We start from the raw sequence: 20,313 nt of genomic DNA, 5'->3' as shown, positions 1-20,313 counted from the left end.
TGTAGGGCACGAGGGGGGGGGGGGGGGGGAGGTGAAGTTGACTGTGTCCTGACCGTGCCACAGTTTGTCGTCAGGGAGGGTGCAGCAGGGTGGCTGGTGGAGGAGCTGCTGCCGCTGCTGCTGACATTGTGTCGACATTTTGGTAGTTTGTTTGTTTTGGCCGACAGTTTTATGCTTGTTTGCTGGATGTTACACAATGCAGCATCCATGTTATGTGCTGGTTTGAATGAAATGCTTCGCAGTTATTGTTGGTAGTAATGATATTTGCCGAAGTGGTTTTGGGCATCCCTTCCTGGACACTAACAAATCAATCAACAGCAAATGAATCAACACTTAGATCTTAGATTAACAGTTTCACTAATAAGCAAAAAATGTCACAGATGGTTTCTGGTTCCAGTTTCACAAAACTGAGGATTTATTTGCTTGTTATTATATTTTTATCGCTTTGAATTGAACATGTAAAAGATTGTTGGGACAAAAGATGAATTATAAAGATACCATCTTGGTGTCTGGGAGCTTGTCATGGACGTTTTGTCTTTTACGGACTTTGACATTTTACAGACTAAGAGACTAGCAGGGAAAGCTAGCAGAGACTATAATAGATTAATCATACATTAAAATAACCATTAGTTGCAGCTGACTAATTATTTAACTGCAGGTTCTGTCTCTATTGTGGACTTTGAAGCAGTGACAGAGCCGCAAATTGTTCCTGTACCCTTTAAGAATATGTCAGATTATTACTCTGACTGTTCTACACTCACAATAGGCTGTTAACTGTATGTGTCACCGCTAGTTAATACACACTGGTGAAAACCTTTTGACATTTCTTTAATGGACTACATTTACAAAGGGTATTATATTTTTACACATTGCCAGATGGTGTGAATGTCTGCAGATGAACTGTGAGGCTTGATGTCGTGTTAGACTGTGGGTGTCCACTCCTATGTCCTCTCCTGGCCTGATGAAGCTCCCTTTTTTTTTCCCCGTCCAAAACAGGTCTGAGTGTTGTGATTATGTTATGAGGCTCTGAGAGACACCACAGGTCCCGGGGGAGACATGGGATCAGACAGACCCAGCCATCCCATCCCCACTGCCCTCAACACAACCGGCCGCCACCTCTGTTGGCAAGACTGGCGTGTTATTCCAGGAAGTTGACAATACCCCCCACCCCATAGAGAGGGAGGTTGAAGCCCAGTGCTGGGGAGGGGAAAGTGTTGGTGGAGGCCGCAGTGGGGAGGGGTGTTGGAGGAGGTCGGAGGGGTCGGCTGAATTAAAGGCCCGGGGAGGTGGGCGGGATGCTTCTTCACTGGGGTGAATAAGTTCGTGGCGAGCGGACGGTCAGTGAGAGATGCCACTGAGTTACCCCTCGGTCACCCATGATGTGTTTCAGGCTGCACACTAACCTCCACACACGCCTGTGCTCAAACAGTGAGATCCATAAACACATGCACAGCGCAGGGGAAGCAGGTGGGTGCGAGGACTGGCGCCGTGCCCGGGTTTTTTTTTTTTTTTTTCTCCTCTTCTACATTTTGTGTGCATGTGAAATAGGTGCCAGCTCTTCCTCCAAAATTCATAAAAGAAACCTATGAACAACAGATCTGTCTGGTTAATCATTTAACCAGCCTCCACAAAGAACATCTTGTAAAAACTGTCTGTGGCTGGCACACGCTTCAGACAACAAGGCAGCTTTGATTGTTACGACAGAAACTCATCCTCCGTGTGACCTGAATGCCATCGCATAAAGTGCTGGAGCTCGGTTCTGAGCGATTGACTGGTCTTGAGATTTCTAAAAAGATGTTTTAGAGTTGACGTTTCAAGGACATGCATGCAAGGGTCTATATCTGCATCCGTATAGATCAGCTTAGCTCAGGGACCGTTCTCCTCTCCAATCCGCCTACTTGCCTTTGATGTTTTGAGCTCCTGGTGTGTTGTAGCACTTGTTGTAATGCACAGCACATTCAGCAGGATTTTGTACCCTACGAGCATCATTTTTCCTCAAGTTCACGAGGCTCTCCTGGACGGTGGCGTGAAAAGCAAGAGAGAAGCGTAATCTTTTCAGTTTCAAAGTTGATTAAAGCAGAACAAACAAACTTGTAGATTATTACTTTTTGTATTTGACCAAACTTACTTTTCATGTTGAAGAAGAAGAAGTGCACGCGAGGATAGAATTTGTAAAAACGCACACACATACACAGCTGTGCCGGGGGGGGAAAAAGCTCTTTCATGCAAGGGCGATATAGCATGGTGAGGGCAGGGGAGGGTGACTGTTTTGGAGTTGGGGACGGATGAGGGGGTAATGGGGGTCTGTAACCAGGGCCACCAATAATTTAGAGGGAGAGAGGAAAAGGGGGTGTGGCAAGGGGAGGTGGGGGGCAGAAGAAGGGGTTGTTGTATGATCAAAGGCTCAGCGAATTGTGTCACAGACAGACGGAGAAGAATGGCGTTGGATGGTGTGACTTGCATTTTGATTTCCTTTGAGAGCGGGGGGTCGGGGGTGGTGGTGGGAGTTTTTAGAAGTAGGTCCCTGTTTTGATCCCATTACCAACTGTTATCAGGTCACTTGTTCTTGGAGGGGACAACCGTAAAGGACCGGGTGTGACAGAGTTGAAATAAAGTTTTGTGATTTATGTTTTTTCTTTCCGCAAAACCGGATCTTTTCTAATATAAAAGATATATATAATATATCAGTGTTGTGTCTGTCAAGTATTTGCAAAGTTTCAATGTGCTTTGCAGTTGCCTTTTGTATTTATATTAAAGTGTATAAAATGTTTCCAAAAAACATGAAATAGTGCCATGCAAACACTCAGCAACAAATATTATAAACTCAACTTAGAAATGAAACAGAAGAAGTCACGACTTAAGGAATAATAATCAGTCTTCATATTAAACTAAATATGTTATAGTACTAAGAAGATGGTGTCACATTAAAAAGCATCTCATGTGAGCAAGAACTTTCTCTACAGGTGGTTTTGCAGAAAGGGGTGGTGGTTGGCAGGGGGTGTGGCCAGCTTGAGTGACAGGTGGAGTTCAAATCCCCGCCAGGATTTCATTGAGAGTGTGGCCTCTGTAACGGGATATTCATGTGAAAGGCTGCCTCCCCCAGGGGCAGCACAGGCAGGGCAGAACAAGAGCCGCCCCCTTGTGGCACTTCGGGGGCGCCGGATGCCCTTCACCCAAAACCCTGGGTATGGAGGAGCGGAGCTAAGTGGAGCAAAGTGGAGCAACGGGGTGTTTCCAGTGGGCTGAGCTTGTGTGATTTGGGGCCTAGCAGGGAAAGCTAGCAGTTGGAACACAAGAGGGCACAGTCTCTGTCATTTTGTGTGTGTGTGTGTGTGAAGGCACGTTTGCATATGTGCTCGTTACTCCTTTTGTGTGCACGGCCAGTAGCTGTGACCCACTTCACTGGATCACCCTCTCGCATCCCAACCAAGCTCCTTTTCCTTCTGCTCCCCATCCCCACATCCATCAACGCCTACGTCAACATCTGACAAAAAAGAAAAATCCCTGTGGTGGAGATAATGGTGCAATGGCCAGCCTCTAAAATAACAACATGGTCCACAACAACAACACTGCCCCATTTGGAGTGCAAGAGCCCCCGCACAATGGCCCAGTGTTCAGGACCCAGGGGCGCAGGCGGGGCTCCCCACTGCCATCCAAGCTGTTAGCCAAGCAGGAGAGGGGTCATAATCACACAGCAAGCAGCGCTCCACTTCCTGGTCCTCCTTTTAGGATGACTGAGACACAGATTGAGCCTCTCTTTAGATCCCCTCCCCAACGGTCTGCTTACAGGGTATCTCAGCTGAAATTCAAAATGTTACCTCACTTGACTGGGATTCCTCGGAGAATAGTTACGTTTTGTAGAATGATGATATGTGGGAGGGGCAGGTCGGGATAAGCAGGCTGAATGGAAACCTGACTAGCTGACGCTGTTTTATCTTTGTCTTCCCCTTCAATTTTGGTGTCGTCCAAAGGCTGAGAGGGAGAGCGCGCTCTGAAATTATCATACCAAATGTGTATGTAATGTATAGCTGTGCTACCCCTCTGCTCCTGCCAGCCCTAGGCTAATACCTACCTTCCAAACAGTCACACAGAGCACGGTGGCTCTCTGCTCACCTATGTTTACAAGGCAAAAAGCAGCTTTGAAGAAATGTGCAGTGAGTCTGTGAAATGCAGGCGGACAAGGTAACTGCATGCTGTGGATTTGTGAAAAGGTGTCTTGCGTCAGAGTAGCTTTGATTCATGATGACCTCCACTTTCTTCTCTTTAGAGAACGATCCATTTTGTTTTCCAAGGAAAAATATTGTGATGGAAAATTGGAGTTTTAATCTTTCGTGTTTCGTCATACTCACATTTGTCTGTGTGTGGGAGGCCTGAGGATGAGGAGGAGGAGGAGGATGAGGAGGAGGATTCAAGCAGTCTTTCTTCTAAAGGTGCAATTCAGAATCTAAGAGAAAGTGTGTGTCTGCTAGTGTATGTGTCTTCAGTCTTAAATGTTCTTCCATCTTAGATTAGGTTTTAAGGGCTTGTGATTTCTCCATTTCAGCATCAGCTGTTCGTACCTGTTACTCCACTATTAAAACTGATGCCAGTCTCTTCATCTGATTTCATCCCCAGAAAGAAAAGATCCTCCATAACGGCACACGTTGTCCACATTCCTTCCCTATGACTCTTGCATAGTCCACCTGATTTGCATTTGACCCCCTTACTCTCAGCTAAGTCTTCCCCAAAAATCCTTTAGGTCAGGGGCTTGACCCCTCTGCCTTGTGGCACTGAAGTGACGAGGCGCCTTCTGAATATCTCTCCAATTGGCCTGCTGCACGACTAACCTGCTCCCAATGTGATGAAGTGGGGTTCAAAGGTCAGGGGTCACCAGAGGGAGAAGGGTATCTCGGGTCATCAGCAGTGGCCCGGGGGCCAGAGTGGCCAAGGGCTCGGCGCCACAGCGCTGGCTGATTGGGGTGCTGTGGTCATTGGGTTAATAGGATAAGTGGCCTGCAGGTCAGTTTGGCCCAGTTCTAATGCTAATACAGGAGCTTGTCTTTGCACTGTTGCCAGGGTGGGGAACGGATCCAGGATTTTGGGACTCCATTTGGTTACAGTTTTAATCCAACCTTGTTTGAGCAGATCATTATTTAGTCGCAGTGAATAGCTGACAGCCGTAGTTGTCCTCTACTTTTTGCTTTTGTTTAGTTTTTTTGGTTTGTGTGTTTCACGTCTTTTTTTTTTTTATTGCACCGTTCAGTTCAACTGATGGCCTGCTGAGATTGTTGCCGTTATCTGGTAACTTCCCTCATGATACAGACGCCTCTTGGGAGTGCATACTAGCACATATGCAAGATTGATGATTAGATAACAGTCTCCAGCGGTCTCTTTTGGGTTTTATAAATTGTCATTCTTTGACAACCCGTCTTACACTTCACCATCTTCTCACAGTCGAGACAACTCAAGCTAAGTAACGGAAATGCTTTGAGATAAATGCTTCTGTTAGTTTGCAATTAAGGACGCTGCCACCTCTCTTTCTTTTTTGGGCTCAGTGAGTGAGTCAGTGTTTGTAATGTCTGCCATCCTTTAGCTTTAATCTTCTCTAAAGACATCGTCTAGGCGCTTGTTCTGCTAGAGCTTTTTTGGCACCGAGAACTGGGCCAATTTACTGGCCTTAAGTGTAATGAGAGGACAGCTCGAGATACTCCGATAACCACTGATCAGACTGTGTGCGCGTTGGTGTGAAATGTCTGCATCCAGTTTTTAACTAAATAAGAGAAGATAAAATGGATCCAGTCATTGTGCATGGAGCGCCATTAGTCATTTGCAGCAGTAAGAGTGGAAGTAGACTCGTTCTTTATGCAGAAATTCAGTTAGAATCTGCCTCATCAGCGGATACATGCAAGCACATAAATCCCCGTTTTGCGTATCTGCTGCTATTCTTTGAGGTCTGGTAGAAGGCTGCACTGTATGTTTAGATCCTGCATGATTTTGTCCGCACACAGCGAATACTTCAGAGACGTTTAATGCTCTTAAGCTCTTATGTTTCATCGTGGAAAATAGGTGACAAGTGGATTATAAATTGTTGTACTCCTTCAAACGAGGGGGCGGGGGAGCAAATCTTTAAGCCAGTGATGCCAGGACCCTCTGTGGGGCAGCTTTGCATGTTCTCTTTAAACACTGCACATGCTAGTTTTTTTGTTTTTGGCTTCATGTTGAACTCGAGACACAAATTACATGTCTTTTCAAAAGTTTTATCCGGTTTTTGTTGCATCAGTTGAAATGTTTACACTGAAGTTTACATGACAAGGTTGCCCAAGGCTCGCCTTTGAGATTAACAGTAACTCTGTACCTTTTTGATGTAAATACTTATCTATCCCTTCTGTCTTCTTTGCAGATGCATCCTTTGGGACTATGTAATAATAATGATGAAGAGGACCTATATGAGTATGGCTGGGTCGGAGTGGTGAAGCTGGAGCAACCAGAGCTGGACCCCAGTTGTCTCACTGTGCTGGGAAAGGTAAAGAACTGGTTGTTTTACGCATACAAGTTTCTGTGTAGTGTCAGTATATCAGTGACTGCATTTGCCCACATGACTTGCACAGGTCATTTTATTTGCCGCCGATGTACAAGAATTAATCTCCAGAAAGAAAAGTGATAAAACAACAGCTTAAACTCTTTACAAGAGAAATAGACCATCACTTTGCATTCACGTGAAAAGGTATACAATGTGTATTCAGCATGACGTGCATTACAGTGCCACTGTAGGTGAGTTGACTCATGCAATGTAATGAAAAACCATCTTAGCTTTGTCATAAACATATTGCAGTTAGGACATTTTTACACCGTTTTAAGGCTGTTATTTTAGGTGTAGCGTACTGCTTGATTCATTCCATATTGGAAGATTGTCTCGGCCATATTCAGGGTAAAAATACTGATGTCGGAACACCAAGAGTTTAATATTTTTGACAGCCTCTGTCTACAGCCAATTTCCACACACTTTGGTACTCTGAAAGAAAGATAATTGGATTACTATTTGCTTGTAAACACAATCTTTGAAAATCTTAAGGGTACAGATCAAAATAGACAACAGCGCTATCAGGAGTATTGAATGTTTGGGCACGAGATTTTTGGCTCCACGAGCAGAAACAGCATGGTGGTTTGTGTATATAGACGGTCCCCTTTGCTACACTCAAGTTAGGAAAAGTGTTTCCAGTTTATCAATTTGTCTTTGATCTCTTGTAGCCATAGAGACAATTCACAGAAGGATGATTTTGTTGTATTTTGTTTCTTACTTCCCATTGCTTGGAGAATGAGGGTGAACTGAATCCCTCCCTTGTCCCCCCCATCCTCCCTCCCTCCTCCAGTGCTCCCAGACCCCTCTGGAGTCCTCCGAGTGGTATTTTATCATGCTTTAATTAAGTGTTCCTCTTAATGGAATGTACCAACATTCCCCGGAGGATGGGGGTGGGGGGGCTGGCTATAGTCTCATTTATCCTGTGCATGCCCGGTGACAGAAAGAGAGCAGCCATTCATAATTTAAGGAGCCCTTGTGCCGTATAGACATGCTAATGGTGCACTTTCTTTGGTGATGGTTGCTGCTACCTCGCCGATGCATACTTGCGCCGAGACCTGAAAGCTGACCTAATGTTCAGCACTCAAACTCCTCTTCGACTGTGGCTAAGAATATGTCACTGTCACGGTTGGCTTCACTCGCTAGTAAAAAGTCTTCATTGAGGTGATGCATCCATGTTTGAGGAGCAGTTAACAGTTCCAGAGGGAATCCAAGGAAACTGGTAACTTGTTTAAATTGTTGTTTACCCCTAGGACGGTAAGACTGACATGGTTTCAGTCTGTAAGAGAAGAAGTGATGTCACTTAAGCCAGCGTTGGTTGGGGCTACAAGTTTGAAGTGAAAAAATATTTAAATATGGGGGTGTGGAGTTAGGAAGAAGTGAGGTTACTGGACCCACTCCTCATCTCTGCTTGAAGGCTTAGAGGCTTGAGGCAACATTAGCTGCTTGTAACGTAAGACACTCGAATCTCTGACTGAGTCCGACAATGTTGAAGTGACTGCAATGCTAAATCAGTGGAGTACTCCTTTAAGTAATCGTACCAATATATGAACCTGATCTGTCTAGTTACAGGCATTTAACACCGGCACATACCTTTTGATAGGATGCTAAGTCAGATTGAGAACCAGGTTGTCAGTTTTGATCAGTTGTTACGAGATTACCGTTTTATATGGGACTGTCGCAGAGAGACCAGAAAGTTTGGAGAGATGGGGTGGACGGGCCAGATTCAGATCCAGAATCTAGTGGCTACATGGCATGTGCCTTAGCCAACTGAGCCACGAGGACACCCGAGTACCAGAAACCCACACCTTCCGCTCATTGGAACCAGTCAAAGCATAGTGCTAATGAGCTGGCCATTTTTATACATTCTGGGTTTGGTGTTTTGCTAAGAGACACCAGTGAGGATGGCAGGAACCTTCGTCTGTGACCTTTTGGCCTCCAGCCAGCCTCCCTAACCTCTAGACCACTCTGTTTCCTCTGTTTTTATTCAGCCAGGACTATAATTAGAGAAGGGAAAGCCCATTGTTGCATCTTGACAAACCCTCGCCCGGGGCCCGAACACAGCTGGGTGCTTTGCGTTGGCACCGCCGCTTTTGCCAGACCAGACAGCGCAGTGTTTACCCCCTGCCAGTCCGCTTACTCTGCCCAGCCAGCCAGCCAAGCCACCGTGCCCGGCCCCAGTCCGGATACTATGCCCACTCTTACACACTCACCCGCCTGGTCTGGCCTCATGCTCGGCAGCCCCCGCTCCCCTCCCGCCCTACCCGACTGGCCCCTGACTGAACCCAAGAGCCCACTCCACTTTGCTGCCACTTTGCCACCAACAGTGTTGGGGTCTCGTCTGGTCCGTTTAGATTCCATTCAATTACAGAATCCCAGTGAACGCAAAACACAGAACGAAATTGTAGGACAAAAAATGCTGTTTGGGCCAATCCATGTCTAAATATAGAGCGTCTGTGAACACAAGGCCCCCAGCTGTGCTCAGGAGCTGGTCAACATGTAGCAACGGGCATTCCCTCCTCCATTTAGACTTGGCTGAATACATGGGAGGGGCTTTCCTTTTATTTTAAGTGTCCAGGCCTAATTGGCTGATGCATTTCATCCAGATAGCGTTTAAAGCAAAACACGAAGAAGCATTTCTAGACGAAAAGGGATGACCTCACACTGTCCCAAGACTTTCCACAGTAGGAAGATTTCGAAGATGTGTAGATTCGCTGTCCAAGTTCCTGCAGCTCTTTCTATAACGTCAGAGCGGCTGAAGCTACGCTGAGCACCCAGCTGTTAATGTTTGCTCCTGTACAGTCTCTTTTTGGGTTTAGACTTTTGTCTTTTGAATATTTCCTTACTTAGAGCTTTTTGGTTTGAGCTTTAAAGAAGTTCTACGGAGGACATGCCTTTTTAATGCGGCTGTTGTCAATATTGTATTAATGTAATTTTAGCTTTTGCTAAATTATTCAGCTTAGTGACTCAAAGATTTCAGACTGCTCCAACTGTCGCAGGGAGATGCTCTGAGCTAAGCAAATATTAGCAGCAGAGGAAGAGGAGGAAAGGAGGTCGGTCATGCCGGCCTCTGAAGTCCATGTGCAAACCTTACCAAAGTGCTGGTGTGTCATATATATGTACACAGTTTTTTCCTGCACTTCCTGCCTGGTTCCTGTGAGAGCTGCAGGGCCGTTAAACCCCTGACTTCTGTGTGCCACAGCAGTAGCCCCTCCCCCAAAAGCAGGAAAACCATGAGCAAATCGGTTCCTACTGTAGCTAACTGTGTTTGAGACACTCTTTGAAGTGGTTTAGTTGTCTTGAGTTATGGTGTCATATGAGGATGACGCTGCAAGGTGCCCTGGTGCTACTAGAACACAGTTGCAAGTAGTTGCTTCTCTTAAGTTACAGTTTATCAAGGCTCTGCTTTCTTTGAGGTGTTTGTAAATGTCGTAAATCATGCTTACAGCTCTGCACACATGTATCCTTTCTCAAGCTGAACTATTTATGTCAGTCAATAAAATACTGTAGGTTGTCATTTCCTTCCTGGTGCCTGACTTTCTCCGATCTGGCCTCCCTCCCTTCTTCTCTACACTGTCTTTCACACACATACACTGCGATTTTTGGCAGCTCCTCTGGAACATGAAATCATGCCACTGGCTTTCATTGGTGGCCCGGGCCGGTTGGGGTCTTTGTCGCTGTTCCAGTGAGATATCTCTTCTTTCAAGTACCGCGGTGTCAGTCCAATGGCCTCACAGGGCCTTAGCCGGCTTTTCCCCTTTCATCCTCCACGGGCTCTCATGACATCAGCCCCCTACCCGGGCAACCGGGGGAGGAAAGGCAGAGAAGTGGAGTGGTGGTGGATAGAACGAGGAGTGGGAGTTGGAAGACAGAGGGAAGGGAAAGAGGTTGGGGGTTTGGCTTCTCAAGCAGATGACGAAGGCAACTGTGTCTGGTTTGGTAAGTGGGTGGCTGGGACTTGTGTCTGGCTTGGTACAAGTTTTTTTTTTTTTTTTTTTTTTTTTGCACACACATAAGCAGAAAAATGCGCCCCATCCTCCCACACAGCCCTGCAGCTTGTGTAAAGCAAGCTCCTTGGCTGGCATAGCATGTAAAACTCCCTGGTATGTGCTTGTTGTGTGTGGCCTGGCGCTGCCCTTAACCAGCTCGTCTCTGAACCACGATCAGTTCCACCTTAAACACCAGCCAAAGACAACATTTCATCGCAGCAGAGCGCAACTGGCCCGAGACCGGCCGCTACAAAGCACTTAAAAATAACTGGAGCAACAAGAAAAGTATCAAGGTCTTTATTGACATATCCTCCCAGAAATAAAGCTAGCTGCTTTAAAGTTTTTGCCAGAGGCACACAACCATAAAAAGTGTATCCTGTGTGGGAAGCTCTGTCTTTGACACACATACAAACACAATCCCAAAACCACAGTTGCCATGGAACAATGTGAGGGGGCAGAGGAGTGTGTCTCTGTCTTTTTCTACCGTGGCCCTCACGTTGGCACTATAAGACAGCAGGCCAGAGCAAACAGCTGCTGCGTCTTAGTGCTAAGTGGCTTTTGGACTCTAACCGTGTCTGGCATCTCGGCCAGAGCTGCAGAGAGGGTGGAGAGTGTGTGTGTGTGTGTGTGTGTGTGAGAGAGAGAGAGAGAGGAATGATGGGGATATAGAAAGCACACGAGTGCTACAAGGACGGTGAGTGTGTACGTCTTGAAGAAGAGAGAGACCTGCATTAAAAGAAAGAAATGGCAACAGACAGATGAGTGTGATATTGCGGGCAACTGGCTCCGAGCCTGCGGCCAGGTTAGCTGTCCTACACACTCAGGTGTGTGCTAGAGGTCTTCCCGAGGCCACGGCAATGCCAGTAGGGTGTCAAGCCGCAGAGCTTGTTGTAAAGAAGCTTCAATGCTGGATTGAACTGGCTGCATTTTGGCCTTGTTTTCGGACCACTTCTAATACAAGATGCTGGCCTTCATGGACAGGAATACTGTCTGATCAGTGGGTGTATTTGCTCGTATTTGTGCGCACATTAGCTCATCCACTGTTTATCGGTCTGGATAAGAACTAGAAGGCTGGCAGATCGGCTTGTGTTTTGATGCAGACGGCTGAATGACTCACGGTGTCTCTCTCATCACTTTCTTCTCACTCCTTTTCCTTTTTCATGCCTTTTCCGTCTCTCTGCAAAGACCTTAGTGAGGCGACGAGAGCCTCGATAACAGAAAGAAAGAAAGAAAATTGCTGTAGTTTTACACTCTGCAGTCTCCAGAGTGTTTTGTTAAATTGCAGTGAAGCCACAATAGTGATTGATTTACAACAGCGGCTTTTGTCCGATACAGATGAAGCTTTTTCTTTTCTCAGAGTTTTTAAAAGAAATCTGTTCATAACGGAGCCATTAAGATGCAGGATATTGATAAGACAATTTCTCCCTATGATTGTGCTAAAAATGCTAGGGATGCTTCCTTTCAGTTGAGTGCGGCAAATTGAAAGTCAATTTTGGGTTGTTTGAATCAAGGCGGCGAACACTGGCCGCTGTACCATGAAGTATAATTGAGGCTAATGTTGTAGTAACTTCATAAACTTCTCTGCGTTGTCAGATAGAGCAAGTTGAAGGAGTTTTCACAGAACTTTTACTTCAGGTCCATTCCTATAGGAATGTGCTTTCCTGCCATTGAAATATATGTTTTTGTCAAATTCAGGGGTTCTAGAAAATATTCCCAAGAGTGTTTCCCTCTTTTTGTTTTTACCACTAAAGCATTTGAAAAGTTTGAGGCGCTTCCAGCTCTCAGAGATTTCATATGATTTTTAAATTGCATCCACACAGTCAATCACAGAGCACTCAATACAGTGCCAAATATTGCATTCACAACTTTTTTTTGGTGGTGAAAAAAGTTACAGGACTGAAACAAACTTGCAGTTAAGGGGTAAAATGCGCCAGCTAACTCTTTAGCTTCCTCTCCACCTGCCCCTTGCCCTGAACAAACACTTTCAAACACAGCAGCATGGAGGGAGGGATAGAAAGAGAAATTGAAAAAGAGAGGAGGAGGAGGAGTAGCAGGGAGAGAAGAAGAAAAAAAAAAAAGGGAGAAAAAAGCTTGTGAAGCACGGAGAACTCAGGGGCCTGCCTCTTGGGCTCTCCTTTCATGTTTGTGTACGCCTCAACTTGCTGATATTATCTTGGCCGCTCTTCCTGGCGGGGTGTCGGGAGAGGTTTCCACTGTGGCCAGGCAGGGGCCTCGCTCTCTCTCTCTCTCTCTCTCTCTGGCTCTCTCTCTCCCACCTTCCCACTTCAACCCCCCCTCCAAAAAAAGTCCCTCTCCTAAATCACCGCTTCACCACGTTTCACGGCGCTTGGAGGCGCCCGGGATCCCACTGCGCTCGTTTCCATGGTCACTGGGAAGCTCCTTGTGTCATGTGGCTCAAAGTGAGCCGTCCCTGGGCCGAATTACCCAGCTTTCAATGGGAGGCCAAATGACCATTATTAGACTTCACAGCTCAGGCCCCTATTTAAAGAGAGAAGAAAGGAGCCCTGGGGACTTAAGATGAGAGAGGGATGGAGGGAGAGAGAGATAGGGTGAAGGAAGAAAGTGGAGAAAGAGAGGGAAGAGAAGAAAGTAGACTTAGCACCACTGTGGAGTTCTTTTTAATTTTTCCCCACCCTTAACATAGATTTTTGTTCTTAATCACAATTGGTATTTGAAAGTCAGACGCCAGCCACAACTAAAGCTCTCCTGTCTGTCAAACGGCACCCGGAGAAGACGGGGCGGCGCTGGATCAAAAGATGAGCCGTGGAAAAAGTAAATCTTAGAAAAGATAGGACCAGACATCCACCCACGTCAACCAAAGCCCTGTCTTTTCTCTCTTCATCTCTGTCTAAGCCTGTTGCTTTGTAGGGAATGTGCTTGTGTGCGTGAGAATCCTCGTGTCCTGCGCCCCGCTGTGTATGTCAGGGCCATGTTGTCTTTAAGGCTCGGGCCCACGGCCTGGCACGGAAGCTGGAAACTGAAGCCCCCTGGTCCCCACACAGCTAATCTGATGCCTCTTCCCACTATAGATGATTCCTCTACCGGAGGGTTAGCGGGGGTGAAAATGTCATCCTGCTCTTGTGGTTTAAACTTTCTTTTATGCTCCGCCAGGGAGGCAAGGTTGGGCCCAGCACAAGGAGATGGAGAAGAAGTGGTGTGTGTGTGTGTGTGTGTGTGTGTGTGTGTGTGTGTGTGTGTGTGTGTGAGGGCGACATTGGAGCTGCCCGTGCTCTGAGACAGTGAGGTAATGGAAGAAGAGAAAGAGAAACATGGAGATAGAGAGGGGGTGAAGAATGGCAACACACCTGGCAGAAACAGGGAGAGACATTAACATCGTTTATTGGAGTCCAATATAACGATAAAAATGTGATTAGTCATCTGGACGGCAGCTGTCCAGGGTTAAGTTTCTTTTTACTTCTTTACGTGACAGAAATGTTTATTAAAGTAGTACAGCACCTTTTACCCAGAGGTAAAATCTAGTCATGAGAAAAAAGATTAGAATAAGCTTTGAGGTTTTAAAGCATTGTCCTACATTACTTAAAGGGGAACTCGATTTTACCCATCAAAGTTCGTCTACGGGTCTTGGGAAGTACTACTAGATATGTGAAAAAAGTAGTAAAAAGCCGTTTGTGTCTCCAGAGAGAGCTGTGTGAAGTTGGGGCTGAAGAATTTGAAGAAGTTTGAAAATGAAAAGAAATCTGGAGATGTGGAGTTAGAAAGAAGTGAGCTCACCAAACCTCTGTAGCCTGCCCCTCGTCTACATTAGCCACTACTAATGTAACGCACGGGTTGCATTGTGGGTAATGTAGGCACCAGGTTTTGACAAGGGAGAAGAATGCGTGGAATAAATAATTTTCTTTTTTAACTGTCCAAACTGCGATGCTAAATCTGTCCTCTTTTAATGCGGTACATACCTTTTTTTTCTTAGACTACTACTTTTGCTCCACGCTCATTCTGTCATCAGAAGGCAAAGAATTTGCTGTCCCCTTTTCAACTTTGTCACAGTCTGTCGGTGTCTGAAGAAAGTTCCTCCTCCTTTCAAAGAGATCATGTACCCAGTCAGCGTCTTCTTCAGCACTTTCTGAGATGAAATGAGCAACCAAAGGTTCAGTCGGTCTCCTCTGCTGGCCCACTGCTAGGAAGACTGCACAGCGGGAGACGAGAGGCAGAGTGGGGGGTTATAGGGCCGAGGTCTGACCTGCTCTGCCTTGTTTGCCCAGGGAAAGAAGACAGCAGGCAGCAGCAACACCCCTCCACCAGCAGCAGGACGGAGTATTACAAGAGAGAGAAGCAGCAACAGCAACTTCTCTTTCATGCAAGCAGGGACATGGTCTCCTAAAGCAGCTTCAAGGCAGAGAGAGATTAGAGGAAAACTGTATGACTACAGACGAATTAAGGGAAGGAGAGAAGCGGCCGTGTCGGGACGCCTGAACTCGACTGAAATCTCTACATTTGGATTATAGAGCATGTTCACACTAAAGCATCCTGGGTAGAGGGAAGCACAAATACTGCTGTGTTGCAGTTTTGTTTTGTCAGATTCAGAAATGTGGGTTCAAGCACTTATGGCTTTCTTCACAGGAGGCGTTTCAGCTGCGTATATATGCGTATACAGTGGGTGTATATATATACACGCCCGTGACCTACACTCAGTACTGTGCCTGAATGATCCTGTGTGGACACAGACGGGACAGGACTGAAGTTGCTGCTCCTGTTTGCTTTAACTACACAGCCTGTGTAGGCATTGTGTAGTGTATACATGCAGTCTATCCCTGAAATGTTCAGGAACTTTTCCTGCATGGGGTCACATGTGAGTGGGAGCAGGGATCGATATTCAGGGAAATCTGTACCGGCAATTTCCCACCTCAAGACCCGGTAACATTAACATATTTGAATCCACAACTTGTTTAACGTGGCCTTGCCTATGCTTTTGCATGTGATACGTTGAATATCAAATTCATTACGAGACCGGACAAAAACAGCCCCTCGCTCGCCATGTTCCTGAAAATAATAAGGGACGTCTTCCGCTGCGTACACCTACATCTGGCCTTGCCCCATCTTCTTCTTCTTTCGTTGAGTTTTATGGCAGTTGGCATCCATAAGTGGGTTAGGGTTACTACATTACTGCCATCTGCTGGACTGTCCCTTGCCCCGTCTATTTCGGCGACGTCATGGCATGTGTGAAAATGCGCAAGACGGAAATGTTCTGTGGCTGCATGTGTGAACAGTGAAAATCACTAGTGGTGCCTGAAAGCTTATCCCAGTAACTTAGTGGGAGCTATGTGTGAAAGAGGCTTTAGTTGTCAGCTAGCTCTACCGAGTTGGAGATAAAAGCATGTGTGCCACAGAGGAAAAAAACTGAAACTCCCAGTAAAATATTAAAAATATAGCAGACTGTAGGATTCAAAATAACACAGCGTTGGTTTGATTCTCTCTCAAACCGCTCCATCACTTAAACCCGTCTGACGTACTGTTTTCATATCCAAGACTGTCAGCAGAGGCGTCTATATCCTCGAAAGTTGAATAAAAATACTTAACATTTGATCTATTATGTGCCAGGAGACTTCCAGCAGGCAGGCATAAATCTAGCCTTGCACTTGTCTTTGCTTGCTCCCGACTTTATCGACTTCTCTCCCTCCGTCTGACAGCTCCCGTCTCCTGAAGAATATGGTGATTCAGAATTTTAATACCAAGAAAAGTTTCTTCTACCTTCGGGTGCTCCTTTGAGAGCTGAGAGGCAAAAAAATGTAATATCAAAATTTCTTCCTTAACACAAGTTATCTCCTACCTAGTGTATGAAAAATCCGACATGCATGCGTTAGTATTGCTTAACTTAGTCCTGCCCTTTGTGACAGATTAAAACTTTAATATTCCCAGAGAAAACATCAAGGGCTTTTTGACTGATCACTACAGATAATCTAATTGATACATTTCTAACCAAGATTTCCCGTCGCTTTCATCCAAACAACGCCTGTTTAGACACCAGGAGGAGAAGAAGCACTTAAAAAGTAGTATTCTTGTCCCTAGCCGGAAAGCTTGTTTATTTTCCTGTGAATCACAAAGGGCCAGAGCCCAAAACCGGTAAGAAAACAACATGGGAGGGACAGAGAGGAAAAGTGGAGGAAATTTAATTAGCGGTTGTCCATTTCTCTGGCCCCAGCGTTTGGTCTCGGCAGGGCAGAGCAGCGGGCAGGAGGAGAGAAGACTGAAAGGCTTCTTGATAAGCAGCGGGCCTGAGTATCGTGTTTGTGTAAGTGTGTGGAGAGAGACAGGAAGTGCGGCCTGCGGTGTACAACAAGCAAGACAAACATGTATATTTAGAAAGAAAGATGTTTAGGTGCTCAGTTATTTCACAGGAGAACCTCGAGTCCAGCGCATGAGCCTCATGCAGCATTTATTATTTATCATATCATCACAACGCACGGAAGAAAAATTAATGCGTTTCATTTTTATCACCAAATTTCATGCTGGAACAGGACGAGGAAGGTTGAAAGGACGGACGAATTCGACTCGGAGCTTGATGAAACTTCTAAAAGAGTCTGTTATTTCATAAAAACCACAAAGTTTCCTCAGAAATCCTTCTTCATGGCCACATGATGACAAGCGTTTAAATGTTTCCAAACAATTATCTCTTTGTTTTGTAACCCTGATGAAGACTTTCTTTTTTCTTTTTTTTTGTACCAAAAATAGTGTTGGTGTTGTTTCAAAAACAGACTCAGTACTCAAATTCAAAAAAAAATTTCTCCAGGAAATCTCAACATATTTTGCTATAAAACATTTTTTATTTAACAAAACAAAGCCACAGTAGTAGTAGTGTATGCACTTCCCAATCTTGTATCCGGTTCATTGGCAAGAAGGCAATAACAGTATCAAGAGAAAGGCACCCGGGCAACAAATTGATGGATTTATTATTTTTTATCATATCACTACGTTTAGAGCATTTGATGAAGTATTTGATCACATCTTATCAATTGAATGTAACGGATATCTTCAAGTTTACAACAGAATACCTCCCCCCACGCCATAACTCAATACATGGACCATTTTGATCACATGTTAAGTATTATCCAATGAAGTGCCAATGTCATATCATTGTAGCTATACTCATACTACACTGAGCATCAATGCATCAGTTCAGTTTGCCCTTTTCTCAATACTATTTAACAAAATAAGTTGTCGTAAGCGGCTCTTTTGTGAAGGACCTCGCCTAAATGAAACACAGTTTAAAATTGGGGAAAATATGAATTAACTCTGGAACAATCTCATCAAAGATTGAGATAAGAAGAGTATGAACTTCATCAGGTCTTCGGTGGAAACCTTCGGTACTTGACGGTTTTCAATGCGTGGTACATTTGGCACTAATAGAGATTTGAGGTTTGATGCGCAGCCTTCTATGTGAACATTGATCGATGATGGACTGTATATGCCATGAGTTTGCAGTTTAAGCCCTTTTCTGTGTTTTCGCAGAAGTTTGCAGAAGTAAATATCAGGGTCAGGATTCAGTGCAGTGCAGGAAGAGGATAAAAGGGAGTTTCAAAGAGAGACACTATATATGGATCTTCTGATGAGGTAGAGTGCTCTCTCTCTCTCTCTCTCTCTCTCTCTCGACTCTTTAATGGCGCCGGCTCTTTGCCAAGTACCACTGGCAGGCCCCCTCAGAGGTGCCCCCTCTCACACACACACACACACACATTTTGATAGCACAATTCACTTGTATAATTCTGGTTATGCAATGGTGAGTGAATGGCCACCCCACATTGTGCGCTGAGGCAGAGACAGAAATGGGGGGGGGGGGGTTACTGGTTGGGAAAGATGAGGTGAAGAAGAGGAAAAGAATAATCGGAGAAGGAAAACAAAGTAGGCAGATTTGTCAGAAATACATGGAGAGATTGAGAGATGTTTAGCTTCAAAGGGACGTTGATTTGGTGGATGATGATGATGATGATGCTACTGCAGGAGCATCATTGTAGAAAACCACAGGCTCTTTCTCTGATGTGTTGTTTTTGTCCCCCAGAGAGCTCTGGTTTACCACCTTTTTTAAAAGATGCTTTTCACACCCATCCAGAAGATGGCGTCTCGGTGAAAAACCTCTCCCATCTCAAGGACATAGACTCAAAGGGACCACGCTACGGGCTTCTCGTCTTCTCGTCTTCTTCTGCGTTTGTTCCACAACTCTGTCTCAGATTTAACAGGGTTTTTTTAACCAGTCGAAAAAAAGAGACTTCACCCATGGGAACTGATTTGTCCCTCAGGGGATGGCGACACGGTGAGACAGATAGTCATTACATCCTGTATCTGTGTGTGTGTGTGTGTGTGTGTGTGCATGATGTACACCACAGAGGCAGGGTCGGGGATCAGTGTACCTGGGGCGGGCCTTGTTCTTGTCTGATGGTGAGGTCATTACATCTGCCCCAAATCACTCTCTGTCTGTCTCTCTCTGGACTGGTGTGCAGTTTACCCACAAACCCCTCTGTTTCCCCATATTGAGTCACCGTCGGCCCATCTGTGAACACACCACAGACACCAAAACTAAACTCATTTTTAGTATATACCTGAGAAATATAAACACGTCTTTCTACAGAAGCAGAAACAAAAACAAGTCAAACATGTTAAATGTATGAGGCAGCAGTATGAGAACCTTGACTAAATAAAAAAGCCTAAAATTGACACATAAAGAAGCTTACTAATGTGACCGCTGACAGTTTTTGAATACAGTTTTCAGTACAAATAGTCTGCAGTCTGCAGTGTGTAACAGAGGCCACCATTTTCATTCACAACTTGTTACAAGGACACTTGTCAACGGTGTCTTGCTTGTTACTTAAGGACTTTGATATTCAGACAGGGTGGAAAAAAGGGAAGATAAATTGTAATAATGCAGTATTAGAATATCCATGTTGACAGACTAGCAGTGACAGGAGCAGCAGCAGCAAACTGAATTAGAGAAAAGAGCTATTTTTATGTGGTAATGTCTCCTGCATTGTTGATTCACGTTATCATAAAATAATAATAATAATCGTCTCACTTTGTCTTCTCACTCATCAGCCTCATTTAGCTCGTTGTCTTTGGTTTACGGCCCACACATTTACTGTCAGTCTCAGCTGCTCTCGCTGCGTCTGTCTCCACGGACGAAGTTAGCAAGTTAGCATCTACCTGATTTACAGTAGCAGCTACAGAGACACATGCTTCCCTCAGGAGTCGGAGACCAAAACAGAGCTGAAAGGAGAAAATAGTCCGCTGTTAGCTGCTAGCTGCTAGCTGCTAACACGGTGGCCATACCAACTTTATGAGCCTGTGATTTGTGGTGGTCCTGTATCTGTTAGCCTGTTCTGATGTTCTTTCTTGAATGCAGCTTTAAGCTAAAGATGACCGTCTCCTCGAACAAATTCTGTCTCTTGAACTGAACTTGGATCAGCACTGTTACTCGATGAACAGTTCTGCGTCCACGTCCTGACCTAACGTCTCATCTGCGGTTTGATATTAATGGCAGTCGCTGAGCTCATTGAGAGCTTCAAGTGATTCTTTCCCCTGAGTGTTTACGCTAAGTAAACTGTCCGTTTAAATGAAGCCGGCCGAACGGAGAGGAGCTGGAGGAGGCTTGCCGGCCCCTGTCCTCCGCCGGTGTGACACACAAGTGGATTTTTATGTGCTTCGTAAACATTTTTATGCAGCCCCAGAAATGGTGCCTCAGATGTCCCGGGACTCGTGTAAAATGCTCCTGCCGGGGGCTTAACAGCCTTCAAATTAATATTA

The 20,313-nt window shown here is 45.3% G+C and overlaps 1 protein-coding gene across 1 annotated transcript in view; it reads left to right on the top strand.

Moving 5' to 3' along the window:
* Positions 1–6,379: 6,379 nt before the first annotated feature.
* znrf3 (zinc and ring finger 3) overlaps positions 6,380–20,313 on the top strand; it is a 29,276-nt gene continuing 15,342 nt past the window's right edge. The window contains exon 1 of the mRNA XM_070905021.1: positions 6,380–6,502. Coding sequence (XP_070761122.1) covers positions 6,380–6,502 — 123 coding nt within the window. The remainder of the gene's footprint in view (positions 6,503–20,313) is intronic.

The sequence above is a fragment of the Enoplosus armatus genome, chromosome 4, assembly GCF_043641665.1.
Source record: "Enoplosus armatus isolate fEnoArm2 chromosome 4, fEnoArm2.hap1, whole genome shotgun sequence".
In the NCBI taxonomy this organism is placed as follows: domain Eukaryota; kingdom Metazoa; phylum Chordata; class Actinopteri; order Centrarchiformes; family Enoplosidae; genus Enoplosus; species Enoplosus armatus.
The sequence above is the reverse complement of the archived record's forward strand: the minus strand, read 5'-3'. Positions and strand labels throughout refer to the sequence as shown.